Source organism: Procambarus clarkii, chromosome 26 (assembly GCF_040958095.1).
Source record: "Procambarus clarkii isolate CNS0578487 chromosome 26, FALCON_Pclarkii_2.0, whole genome shotgun sequence".
NCBI lineage: Eukaryota > Metazoa > Arthropoda > Malacostraca > Decapoda > Cambaridae > Procambarus > Procambarus clarkii.
Genome location: NC_091175.1, coordinates 31,140,559 through 31,154,102, shown reverse-complemented (window position 1 = coordinate 31,154,102; position 13,544 = coordinate 31,140,559). Strand labels below are relative to the sequence as shown.

At 42.8% G+C, this 13,544-nt stretch overlaps 1 protein-coding gene across 1 annotated transcript in view; it reads left to right on the top strand.

Moving 5' to 3' along the window:
• The first annotated feature begins 1,060 nt into the window (after positions 1 to 1,060).
• The window catches only part of LOC138368906 (pneumococcal serine-rich repeat protein-like), a 35,199-nt gene continuing 22,715 nt past the window's right edge, over positions 1,061 to 13,544 (top strand). Inside the window, exon 1 of the mRNA XM_069331625.1 lies at positions 1,061 to 1,238. Within this exon, the coding sequence (XP_069187726.1) occupies positions 1,061 to 1,238 (178 nt within the window). The remainder of the gene's footprint in view (positions 1,239 to 13,544) is intronic.

Genomic DNA, 13,544 nt, shown 5'->3' with positions numbered 1-13,544 from the left:
TGCATTCCGAGAGTAGCATATTGTGAGTGTTGGACAACTTTGGATTACGTGGTGACTGGAGGCCTCAGTCATTCTCTTAATTGGTCATCCCTCCCACCATGTTATTACTCGTGTTTTCCACCTTTTGTCCCTAGGATATTTCTTAATATCAGACAGATCATCATTTTGGGCAACCTGGTACTTTGGTTTGTCTGTGGGTCAAAGCACCCTATCTTCTGCAATCCGACCGAAGGAGGATAAAGAGGGCCATAGTTCCTCTAGCACGGACTACTTTGCTGAGTTGGGACCTCAACAGCAGTTCTCGTCACCAGTTGACACTCGCACCCCTACACGTCGGTCAGAGATGATGACATTTACTTAGGTAGGGAATTAGCTTTCTTTTTTCAGAGCACAATGTTCGCTAATTCTGTAAGTATCATATTTCATTTAGTGGGAAAACCCTTGCTTCTGTCCTATAGAGACTCGGCAAGGTATGCCTAAATTCTTGGACTACCTTATTCACTTTTGAAACAATCAAATGTTTCATTTGTTTTAGAAACTATCAGTTTCATTTATTTAGTAGGATTTTCTTGCCCTTTTTCTCTTACATTGAGTACCGGGTACAAGATTTCCTGCGCTTTTGATTGACTAATCATATACCATTCTAAAATTAACTTTAATTGTTAAATATTAAATTCCACAGGATAGTTACCAGTTGCCACGTTATCCTGTTACTGACACTTACCATATCACAAGTATTCGTTGTATATTTATTTGCTATTTTTCATCATGTTTCGTCTACAGCTTTTCGAACGATCCAGCAAGTGAAATAGGGACCTTAAGTCGTGCCAAGAGGACCGAATTACAAACTCTTTCACACGATTGTCAACTAGATGTTCCCCATGGAGCCAACAAAAATGAACTGCACGATTTAATAATGGATCACCTCTTAGATGAAGGGAAGATTGACTCTGAAACTCACGAAAATTATTCTATTGCAGATAGACATGCTCTGGCAACTATGAAACTCAAGCTCGAACTTGCAAAGCTCGAGCGGGAGCAACAGAAAGAAGCTCTACAAATGAGGAAAGAAGAAGCTGCAATCAGGAAGGAAGAACAAGAACGAGAGATGACCCTCAAAGAACGAGAGGCTGCCCTGAGGAAAGAAGAAAGGGAACGAGAGGCTACCCTACTCCGTGAGCGTGAGCGAGAGCAGCTTGAAGCAAGAAAACGTGACCTGGAAATCCAACAGGAGTACAGTAAACAGTAAGCTGACAGTGCTCTCGAATACCGGCGACAAGAACTCGCGTTGGAAACTACACACCACCCTCAGCGCCAACAAGCTACAGCTAGTCTTCCCGTAAGTTTCAATGTCTCCCATGCAAGTAAGTTAATGCCACCATTCGTTGAGACAGAGATCGATGTCTTTTTCACCACTTTTGAGACCCTAGCTAAAAAACTTAGCTGGCCTGCAGATCAATGGTCTACCCTTTTCAGAGTGCATCTCACAGGTAGAGCTGCAGTTACTCTCAGTACCTTAGCGTCTGAGAATGATTACCAGACCCTGAAGCAAGCAGTTTTGGACACCTACCTTCTCTCCACCGTAAGCTACAGACGAAAATTCCGTGATCATCTAAAGGCAAGTACCACCACCTTTCTAGATTTTGCCAATACTAAGAAAAGATATTTCATGAAATGGCTGGAAGCAGCACATGTCTCTACATTTTCAGAACTCGTCAACCTCATGCTAGTTGAGGAATTCTTGAGACGTGTTCCCTCATCCGTCCGTTTATATTTAGCAGTCAAAGAGGAAACTGACTACATCAGATGTGCGAAGTCAGCTGACACCTACAGCCTCATCCACCGGCTTACACCAGAACCACCTTCCAGTAAGAAGTCTTGGTATAGTTATGCTAAAGTGAGTGCCGATCAAGCGAGCTCTCAACTGTATTGTAAGTATTGCAAACTCTATGGACATACCATAGATAGATGTGAGAAGGCCCAATACAAAGGCAATGAAACTCCTAAACCCAAACCGACTCCTCCTAAGTCCGGTAAGCCTGTGATGAATGTTGGTGTTCTTGTTAATGATCTTTCTCTCTTCAGCAAACACCTGTATCCTGGAACTGTGTCTACCAACGGTACAGATTTGGAGGGACGTTTCAAATTGAAGATCTTGAGGGACACAGCGGCTCTTCAGTCCATAATATTGAAATCAGCTGTGCCTAACATCACCTACACCGGGGAAACCGTCCTTATCACTGACCTCACTGCTACCACTCCGTATCCACTCGCCAGAGTCCACCTGGATTGTCCTTTTGTGACCGGTGAAGTGAAGTCGCCATCAGGGAGAAGCCTTTTCCCATGTCTGGAGTGCAACTTCTCCTGGGCAACGACTTGGCAGAAGATCTGCAACCGTCCAACCTGATCATCATGGACAAACCCCAAGTGTGTAACTCTGTTGTGGACAATCCCATCTTTAAGTATGTTTCAGCAGAGGTCCAAGAAAGTGATGAAGTTTCTCCTCCGGTTTTGGTGACCACCCGTGCACAAGTTGCACGCCCGCAACCAGCTGACTCTACTGCTACCGCTGTCCCTCAAGACCCTCAGAATCTACCACCGAATCTTACTAGTTTGGAGTTCCGAAAGTTACAGAGGGAAGATCTATTATTAACACCATTATTCTTCCAGGCTGAGACTCAACCTGACAGTATCCCTGGGTTCTTCCAAGAGAATCAGTTGCTCTACTGCAGGTACAGACCCAGTAAGCTGAAGGAGGACGACGATTGGGCAAATGTCGAACAACTAGTGGTTCCCACCAGCCTACGGCCCGATATTCTACACCTGGCCCACGGAGCTCTTTCTCACTATGGTTTTAACAAAATCTACCACGGAATCAGACAAGACTACTACTGGCCAGGTATGGTTTAGGACGTCAAAAGTTACGTACAACAGTGTCATACATGTCAGATGGCAGGTAAACCTAACATCTCTATTCCTCAGACCCCATTGACTCCTAACCAGGTGCCTGCAGAACCTTTCCACAGTCTCATCATAGACTGTGTTGGTCCTTTACCCCGGACCAGTTCTGGCAACGCCTATATACTAACTATCCTGTGTCCTACCACCAGATTCCCCATAGCAGTTCCAGTAAAGAACATTACGGCTGCTACTGTGGTGAAACAACTAATGAAGATCTTCACCCAGTATGGATTTCCAAGAGAGGTTCAAAGTGACTGAGGCACCAACTTCACCAGTGATCTCTTCAAGAAGACACTGGAGGAGTTCAACATCACACAGGTGTGGTGTTTGTGTGTTACTGAGGAAGTCTTGGTTGTAGGGTTGATGTAAAGTCATGACTTGGTTACTGACTTTAATACTTAATATGATTACATGACTAGTAGCTACCAAGCTTGGCGGGCGTCCTGTACGCTCTTGTTTACCTTCCTTCTCTGGCGTCCCAGCCGCCGCACATAGAAAACGGATGGTACCATTTTCTGTGAACATGACATCCCTCCTTTTCTTTAAAAAGAATGAATACAGGATGTCTACCATACTTGTAGCACAAAGCAAAGTTATTGACACAAAGTAAGTTATTACCATATCAAGAGATACTGCATACATTTAACATTAATTAAGCACACAAAGAATTTAAACAACTTAATCTTTTCCACAAAGGATTTCAATGTTAAAAATACATATGCAATGTTAAACAAACATGAAAGAAACTGTACTACAAAGTTACAAAATATTGAATGAGATATCTGCATTATTCAAACAATATTAAATTTAGTTTAGCACAATAAGTAAATACTTTTCATTACATAGGAACACAATTAATCATCAAATCGTGTAGGGCGTTTAACATGACGTTTAGGACGAGAGTCCTTAAATGCAATAACATCCCTTGATGAATTGTTTGTCGGGTTATAACTATTTTTTTCTTTTTCTTTTGCACGACTTTGCACTTCATCATTTTCTACACTAGTTGGAATCACTTTGAAATAAGCCATATTACGTGTTATACTATGATCTCTATTACTAGCTGTTACCATAGTTCCTTTTACACTAATCACTTTATATGGTTTTGTATCATACGGCATATCTAACTTTCCCTCTTTTTTCTTTTTAACGAGAACAGTGTCTCCAACCTTTATGAACTGTTCCTTTGCACGTTGATCATGAGCAATTTTCATTTTGCCCTTGGCTAGTGCATCCTTCTGAGCGAGACGTTTATCCGTTACCTCGGCTGGCATGACGGGTAGTGCGATTCTCATAGGACGTCCAAATAAAAGTTCGCCAGGCGACTTGCCCAGTGTTCCATGTGGTGTTGCACGGTAGTTCCTGAGAAAAGCATACATAGCTTGTTTCCAGGATCGTCCTTCGGCATGAGCACAGCGTACCGCTTTCATGAGAGGTTGCATGAATCTCTCAACTTCTCCATTTGCTTGAGGATGTAGTGGCATCACACGGCGGTGTTTGAATCCAATATGCTCAGCAAAGTTGACAAAGTCTTGTCCATTGAATGGCGGTCCATTGTCCGTCTTGACAACTTCAGGAATGCCAAAGTTTGAAAAGATCTTGTCAAGTTTCGGGATGACGGCCTTTGCAGATGTGGAATTGATGATTTCTACTTCTGGATAACGTGAGTGATCATCAATGACTACCATCAAGTACTCTCCAGTTGGTAGTGGTCCGCAGAAGTCCATCGATACTTCCGTCCATGGTGCAGCAGGTAGTGGTGAAGGTTGTAGAGGTGTTGGTCTTGAAGTATCCACTGCAGCTTGGCAAGGGACACAGGCATCATGCATATCCTTTGCTTGACGATCAATGCCAGGAAACCACACCTTTTCTCGTAGCAGCTGTTTCGTCCTAACAAGACCTTGGTGTCCTTGATGTGCAAGCTTCAGAGCACGTTGCTGGAGAACAGCTGGAATCACGATACGAGTACCTCGCAGCACAGTGTCGCGTTGTTGCGTAACACTTAATTCTGTCTGGATGCGTTCAAGTGCTTTGAATGCATCTTGGTCAACTCCTGAGGGTGGGATGCGTGGAAACTTTTTCTTAGTCAATGCATCCACTGTTGCTTGCAGAGTTGGGTCCTCTAGGGTTGCAGTACGGATTTCATCAAGAGTAAGAGCCTTAGGGACTGCATCACAGGTTACAGAGTGTACATATTCCTCGGCAACTTGCTGATGCTTGGTGATGGTGAAACTGTTTGCAGGATGTCGACTGATGTAATCAGCGGGATTGCCTGCACCCGGCTTGTATTTCACCGTAAAGTTGTATGGTTGCAGACGAAGAGCCCATCTCTTAATGCGAGCTGGTGGTTTGGACTTTGGATTATTGAAGATGGTCTCCAACGGTTTGTGGTCAGTGACTATCGTGGTGAAGGGTGCACCAAGCAGATACACATTGAAGTGTTCACAGCCCCATACAAGAGCAAGAGCTTCCTTCTCTGTCTGACTGTATCGTTGCTCAACATCTGTGAGAGAACGGCTGGCGTAGGCAATTACTACTCTGGAATCTGGTTGACCAGGTTTGTGTTGGGCTAAAACAGCACCTAATCCAACAGGACTAGCATCCACCGTTAATTCAGTGTCCATTGATGGATCAAAGTATGCAGCAGTCGCATTCTCTACTAGTGCATCTTTCACAGCATCAAATGCATTTTGCTCGATATCGCTCCAGTACCATGATGCGTTTTTCTTCAGGAGCTCACGTAGAGGCTTTGTAATGGTAGCAAAATCTGGAATGAAGCGAGAACAGTAGTTTGCCATTCCCAGAAAACTATGTACTTCAGTGGACGTTGAAGGAGGTGCAGCATTCTTGATATCTGCAACTTTCTTAGGATCTGGAGACAGACCTTTGTCACTAAGTACATGTCCAAAGAATTCAATTTTATGTTGATTGAACTCACACTTTGCTCGGCTTAGCGTCAAATTCTTTTCTCGTAAGCGTTGCAATGTTGCACGAAGAGCTTTGTCGTGTTCAGCTTGGGTACGGCCATAAACAATGATGTCATCAGACATGTTGTCAGCATTAGGTATATCTTGCAATACCTGGCTGATGGTGTGCTGGAATACCTCGGCAGCACTGTTAATACCAAAACTCAGGCGCTTGTACCTATACAGACCTCGATGTGTCGTAAACGTTGTGATGAAGCGACTCTCATCATCAAGTTCAAGCTGATGATAGCCCTTGTTTAAATCTAACTTGCTGAATATAGTTGCACCATTCAAGCGGTAGATCATATCATCTACAGTCGGTGTAGGATGGCGTTCACGCATTATTGCCTTGTTGGGAACACGCATGTCCACACAAATGCGTATCTCATCTGGATTCTTCGGCTTTGGTGGAGTGACAATTGGGCTTACCCATGGTGTTGGGCCTGTTACTGGTTCAATGATATCTAGTTCTATCAGCCTATCCAGTTCGGCATCGACTTTCTTGCGAGTATGGAATGGTTGTCGGCGATGTGGTTGGGCAACTGGAATTACATCTGGGTTGATATGCAGATGTACTTTGCTATCAGTATAACAACCTATGGATTTAAATCGATCAGAAAATTCAGCAACAATACCATCAACATTGTTTGCAGATTCCACTGCTACAGCATTAGAAAGCTGAAGTAGCCCCAATTTGGTTGAAGTCTTGTAACTGAGTAAAGACTCCTTTGCATTCCTAACAACATGGAATGTAGTAATGAGCATTGCATTCTTTGACTTAATCTCTGCAGTGAAAGTTCCAATCACTGGCAAGGCTAACTTCGAAGCATAGGCAGTGGCTTTACCATTGTATTTTTCTAGCTTTGGGAACTGTTTTCTAAATTTTTCATAGTGGCACTCAGCCATGGTGTCAATGTTTGATCCAGTGTCAATAAGAACTTTGAGACAAATACCAGCAATATATACTATAGTCTCTGGGTTGTTTGGAAGATCATTCCATTCTGTGATTGATTGTACTCCATAAGTATAATCACATTCACTGTCATCTGAGACTGGTTGTAATGAAATGTTGTCTTGTACATTATTAACATTCTGGATACGAGGTGCAATATTGTGTTTACCACCTCGACCCCTATGACCTGATCCTCGTACAGTGCTTTTATTCATTGACTGTGGTTTCTTTAGTGCGGAACGACACATAGCACCAAAATGACCTAGTTTTCCACACTCATAGCACTTCTTACCTTGAGCAGGACAAACATTATCTTGGTGTGGGTAGTCTCCTCCACAATTGTAACATTTATTGTTGACACCTCTGATGTGGGTCGTTGAGACTGCCTGAGCCTTGTTCCTTGACCCCAGTTGTGACGTGGTTCTCGGCTAAATTTACTGTTAGGTTTGCCATGATATCTTCTTTGATCACGGTGTCCTCCCTGAACCTTACGTACCTCATCACTGTTAGTAACAGTGGCAGAACCGTTATTAGCACTGCACTCCATGACACGAGCATCACGTGCAGCATCTTCCATTCGACGAGCCATATCCAGTATCTTGGTAAGAGAACTTTCATCATCAACAAGTTCTAGAGCTCTTCGACGGAGACGTGTAGATGTGCATGTTTCAATTATTTGCTGTTTGATTTCTTTGTCAACATCAGCAAACTCACAATGGGCTGCTAAACCCTGCAGACGTGTGTGGTATTGATCCACAGTTTCATTAGAGAGTTGTTTTGCTCTCCTGAAATGCATAATTTCCATAGCAGTATTTTGCCTTGGTTTGAAATGCTCTGTTAGTTTGGCTTTGGCAGTGTCATAATCTTTGGCACCACCAGTGTCTTTCAGTGTGTCAAAGATGTCACAAACTCTATCACCTGCATAATGAAGTAGAAAGGCACGCTTTCTTTCAGCACTTTTGATGTCAGAAACTATCAACAAATTTTCAAACTTTTTAAGCCATTTGACCCACCTCTGTGACAGGTTTGTCTGGTCACAGTCAGGATCAAATGCAGGAAACTGAGGTATATTTGCCATATTTTACTGAATAAATGTAAACTTATCACTTAAATGTTCCTCAGAATATTAAACACTTACTGCACTGAATATGTTAGTCAAGAATTCACTGTAATTACTTTAATTTTGCAAAGCACACAAGCATTTTAATGCAAAAGTTCACAACAGTGCACAATATAGCAGCAACTGACTTCTTACCTAGCCCTTGTGTACATGTGTTGTTCCTACTCACAGCAGCAGCACAGCAGTTGGCACGGCAGTTGGTACAGCAGTTGGTACGGCAGCAGTTGGTACAGCAGTTGGTGCAGCAGTTGGTGCAGCAGTTGGTGCAGCAGTTGGTACAGCAGTCAATTCAGTGTGATGAATTTTGTAGCACGAAGCGTCGTTTCGTAACCAAAACATCAGGTTTTGTACACATCAAAGCGTCGTTTCGTACACAACGTCGGCAGATTCCTCAGTACACAGTTTCTTCAGCACAGCTTGGGTAGCACACAGCATCGGTTAGCACACAGCATCGTTTAGCACACAGCATCGGTTAGCACACAGCATCGGTTAACATACAGCATCGGGTATGGCGCTCACAGCTTCTCTTCCTCCTCCAGGCAGCATGCTTCTCCCTTGTGTTTGAAACTGAACAAATACCTGCGTTCACAGTTCATCCTCGTCGCCAATGTGGTGTTTGTGTGTTACTGAGGAAGTCTTGGTTGTAGGGTTGATGTAAAGTCATGACTTGGTTACTGACTTTAATACTTAATATGATTACATGACTAGTAGCTACCAAGCTTGGCGGGCGTCCTGTACGCTCTTGTTTACCTTCCTTCTCTGGCGTCCCAGCCGCCGCACATAGAAAACGGATGGTACCATTTTCTGTGAACATGACAACAGGTACTGTCCAGCCCCTATCATCCTGCTTCACAGGGTTCTCTTGAACGTAGTCATCAGACTATTAAAGCACTCCTAAAGAAATTTTGCAATGAAACCTTGAAGGACTGGGATAAACAACTTGACCTCATTATGTGCATTTTCAGAAGTCTCCCCAATGAGTCTCTAGGAGTATCTCCTTATGAGATGCTCTACGGGCGTAAGTGCCGTACTCCTCTCAAAGCTTTCAGAGACTTTCTACGTAATGCCACCTTCAGTGACCCTCAGAATATGCCCCAGTTTCTTCAAAACTTAAAGCACATTCTAGAGAGAGTACGTAAATTTGCTAATGACAATCTATTGAAAGCTCAGGAGAGGATGAAGACTCATTTTGACCAACGCAGCAAACTAAGGAAATTTAAACCAGGAGACTTCGTGTTGGCATATTTTCCTATCCCAGGTTCTCCATTGCAAAACAAGTTTTCAGGACCTTACCGCATCAAGGAGTGCAGGAACAATCACAACTACGTTCTTGAGACTCCAGATAGGCGGTGGAAGACCCAGTTGTGCCACGTCAACCCTGAAGCAGTATCAAGGTACTCCCCCTACTGTGTTGGTATCATTATCCACCTTTAAAGGTCCATACCTCCACAGTGAGACCTTCCCTGCTTCTCCTCCCGAAATCACTAACACTGAGTCAGTGCCTTCCAGCTCGGAAATCTTTAATTATCTTCATACCTATTTGCAGGACAGTAATAGTGCTCCTCTCATCAGAATCTTCAAGGAACATCAGAAACTGTTCAGCGACGATCCACAGGAGTGTAATGTGGTTCAGCACGACATCCAGCTACTCCCTGACACCCGGCCGATTCGTCAACATTTCTACAGAATCAGCCCAAGCAAAAAGGAAGTTATGCGTGCTGAGGTACAGTACCTCCTGGATCATAGGCTGCCCACCCCTTGTGAGTCCCCTTGGGCCTCACCCTTCATCTTGGTGCCGAAACCGTAAGGTAAAGTGAGGTTGTGTACCGATTACCGGAAATTGAATCTTGTGACTATCAAGGATGCTTATCCATTACCTAGAATAGATGACATCCTTGACGCCATTGGTAATGCTCGGTATCTATCAAAGTCAGACTTACTCAAGGGATACTACCAAGTGTGTTTGACGGAGCGAGCTAAGGAAATATCTGCCTTTCCACTCCTTTTGGCCTTTACAGATACGAACGCCTTCCATTTGGACTATGTAATGCCCCGGCCACCTTCCAGCGAGCTGTCAACCGCGTCATCCAGGGCTTAGATAACACCTAACCCTACTTGGATGACATCGTTGTGGTAACCAACACCTGGAGCGAACATCTGCTCCAGCTGCAACGATTGTTTGCCAAGCTCCTGACAGCCGGCCTCACCATCAACTTGGGCAAGTCCACCTTTGCTAAAGGTAAAGTGCGTTATTTTGGTCATGAGATAGGGAGTGGCAGCATAGCTCCGTTAAACATACATACCCAAGCCATCCAGCATTACTCACAGCCTACCACCAGGAAGCAGCTCCTGCGCTTCCTTGGTCTTGCCTCCTACTACCGTAGGTTTGTGAAGAATTTTAGTACGGTGGCGACACTATTGATCACTTTAACCAGCCCCAAGCAACGGTATCATTGGACCATTCAACAAACCATTGCTTTTAAACAACTTAAATCCATGTTCTGTTCTAATCCTATTCTCCTCCTAATCCTCCTCTGCCTACTATGCAAGGCCCGATTTGCCTAATAAGCCAAGTTTTCCTGAATTAATATATTTCCTTAATTTTTTTCTTGTGAAATGATAAAGCTACCCATTTCATTATGTATGAGGTCAATTTTTTTTTAATGGAGTTAAAATTAACGTAGATATATGACCAAACCTAACCAACCCTACCTAACCTAACCTAACCTATCTTTATAGGTTAGGTTAGGTTAGGTAGCCGAAAAAGTTAGGTTAGGTTAGGTTAGGTAGGTTAGGTAGTCGAAAAAAACATTAATTCATGAAACTTGGCTTATTAGGCAAATCGGGCCTTGCATAGTAGGCTGAGAAGTGCGTTCTGGCTACTAGGTACGACATATATATATATATATATATATATATATATATATATATATATATATATATATATATATATATATATATATATATATATATATATATATATATATATATATATATATATATATATATATATATATATATGTCGTACCTAGTAGCCAGAACTCACTTCTCAGCCTACTATTCAAGGCCCGATTTGCCTAATAAGCCAAGTTTTCCTGAAATAATATATTTACTATAATTTTTTTCTTATGAAATGATAAAGCAACCCTTTTCTCTATGTATGAGGTCAATTTTTTTTTATTGGAGTTAAACTTAACGTAGATATATGACCGAACCTAACCAACCCTACCTAACCTAACCTAACCTATATTTATAGGTAAGGTTAGAATAGGTAGCCAAAAAAAGCTAGGTTAGGTTAGGTTAGGTAGGTTAGGTAGACGAAAAAACATTAATTCATGAAAACTTGGCTTATTAGGCAAATCGGGCCTTGAATAGTAGGCTGAGAAGTGCGTTCTGGCTATTAGGTACGACATATATATATATATATATATATATATATATATATATATATATATATATATATATATATATATATATATATATATATATATATATATACAATCTTTGAACAACACCCACCAGTGGGCCTCGAACCCAGAACCTGGTGGGTGTTGCCCAAAGATTGTTAATCTTCACTTGTGGTTTATGCAAGTATAGGCTTATATATATATATATGTATATATATATATATATATATATATATATATATATATATATATATATATATATATATATGTATATATATATATATATATTTTTTTTTTTGTGAGGGTACCACCTCTGGTGCCAATGTGGGGACCCATAGCCTTGGAGAAGAAAATAAGAAGTATTCAGAGGAGACCTTGTGGTTTCTCACTGAACACTAATATTATCTTCTCCTACTACCCCCATTCTTTTGTATATACACCCATACACTTACTTTATTTGAACTTTGTTACAAAAAAGGAGTCACATATGGGTTACAAAGATGGTTATCATAGGTTGTCGAGTTCCTCCAGCTCCTCAGATGGCGGGCAGGAACCCTGGATGCAGTGCGCATTTCCCCTCTGTATCGCCACACTGAGGCGCTGGAAAAGAAAGCTTGCAGCTCTTGGGTCCCTTGTTGTTTCAATGAGCCTAGAACCCAATTCCTTCAAAAAACTGGTAGCACTTTAACCCCAGGCGCCGAGTTTCTCAGAAGCAATAGGGACAAAATTGTAGTGGTGATCCAGTTCTCTATACTTACGGGATTTGGCTGCTTCCCTGTAGGTGGCAGCGCCACCTGGTTGTGCAACACTGAGGTTAATGTAGGTGTTAGCCAGGGTTGATACGCACGTGTAGTCCCATACCAACTGCTTGCCATTCTTCCAGGGGTTCACTGTGATACCATCCGGGCGACCAATAAGAGCATCAGAGTTACGGGACGTTAGGTAACGGGGCTCTCTTTCAGCTGGGCATCCAGCTGTGGTGAGGCTCCTCTTGATGATGTCGTTAACTTCACTGTGCCTCGAGTGCCACCCCCCTGTGCTTTGGCAGAGTAGGCCATGGTGGCCGTACCTGTCAGCCACCACCTCGCCGCAAATACACCTATATCTGGTGTGGATTGGGGCAGCAAGGCGGAGGGCCACAGCAATTCGGAGGGCGTGTAGTGTGAGACGCGTTCCAGTTGCCGACATTGGGGTTGCTAACAGGAAATCCCCGGCATGTGGTGCTGCTATTGCTCTGAGGCGAGCAATGTCTTGTTGTGTTGTTGCAGCACCCAGGCACTCTGCAGCAACTTGGTCTACAATGGGGCCATCCCAGCTGGATTGCTTGTGGGCTTTTGGGGATGTTGGTTGAGATGATTGGCCTGCACGAGAGGCCCACTCTGTGGCACAGAGTGTAAAATTGGGATCATGTACACCTGCCAGTTGATGTAAGTGGGCAGGTAGAATTTCCTTCACAAGGTCGTCGGATGCTGATAAGGAGGACAGGAAGGCTGGAACAGCGATTTGCGTTGCTGTTCGAACTCTGAGGCCCCCAAGTCTTACAGGAAGAGAGGCTTGTTTCCATTGTAGGTCATCGAGAGAGAGGTTAAGGGCTTTTTCTAGCATTGATTTCAGTAACCGGTCATACTATATATATATATATATATATATATATATATATATATATATATATATATATATATATATATATATATATATATATATATATATATATATATATATATGCGAACAAGCCTGAATGGTCCCCAGGACAATATGCAACTGTAGGTCATCGAGAGAGAGGTTAAGGGCTTTTTCTAGCATTGATTTCAGTAACCGGTCATACTATATATATATATATATATATATATATATATATATATATATATATATATATATGCGAACAAGCCTGAATGGTCCCCAGGACAATATGCAACTGAAAACTCACACCCCAGAAGTGACTCGAACCCATACTCCCAGGTGCAACGCAACTGGTATGTACAAGACGCCTTAATCCACTTGACCATCACGACCGGACATAATGAGGTGATAGCCGAGGCTATTTGAACCACCCCACCGCCGGCACTCAGTAATCTTGGGCATAGCATTTTACCTCATAGCTATCACCTCATTATGTCCGGTCGTGATGGTCAAGTGGA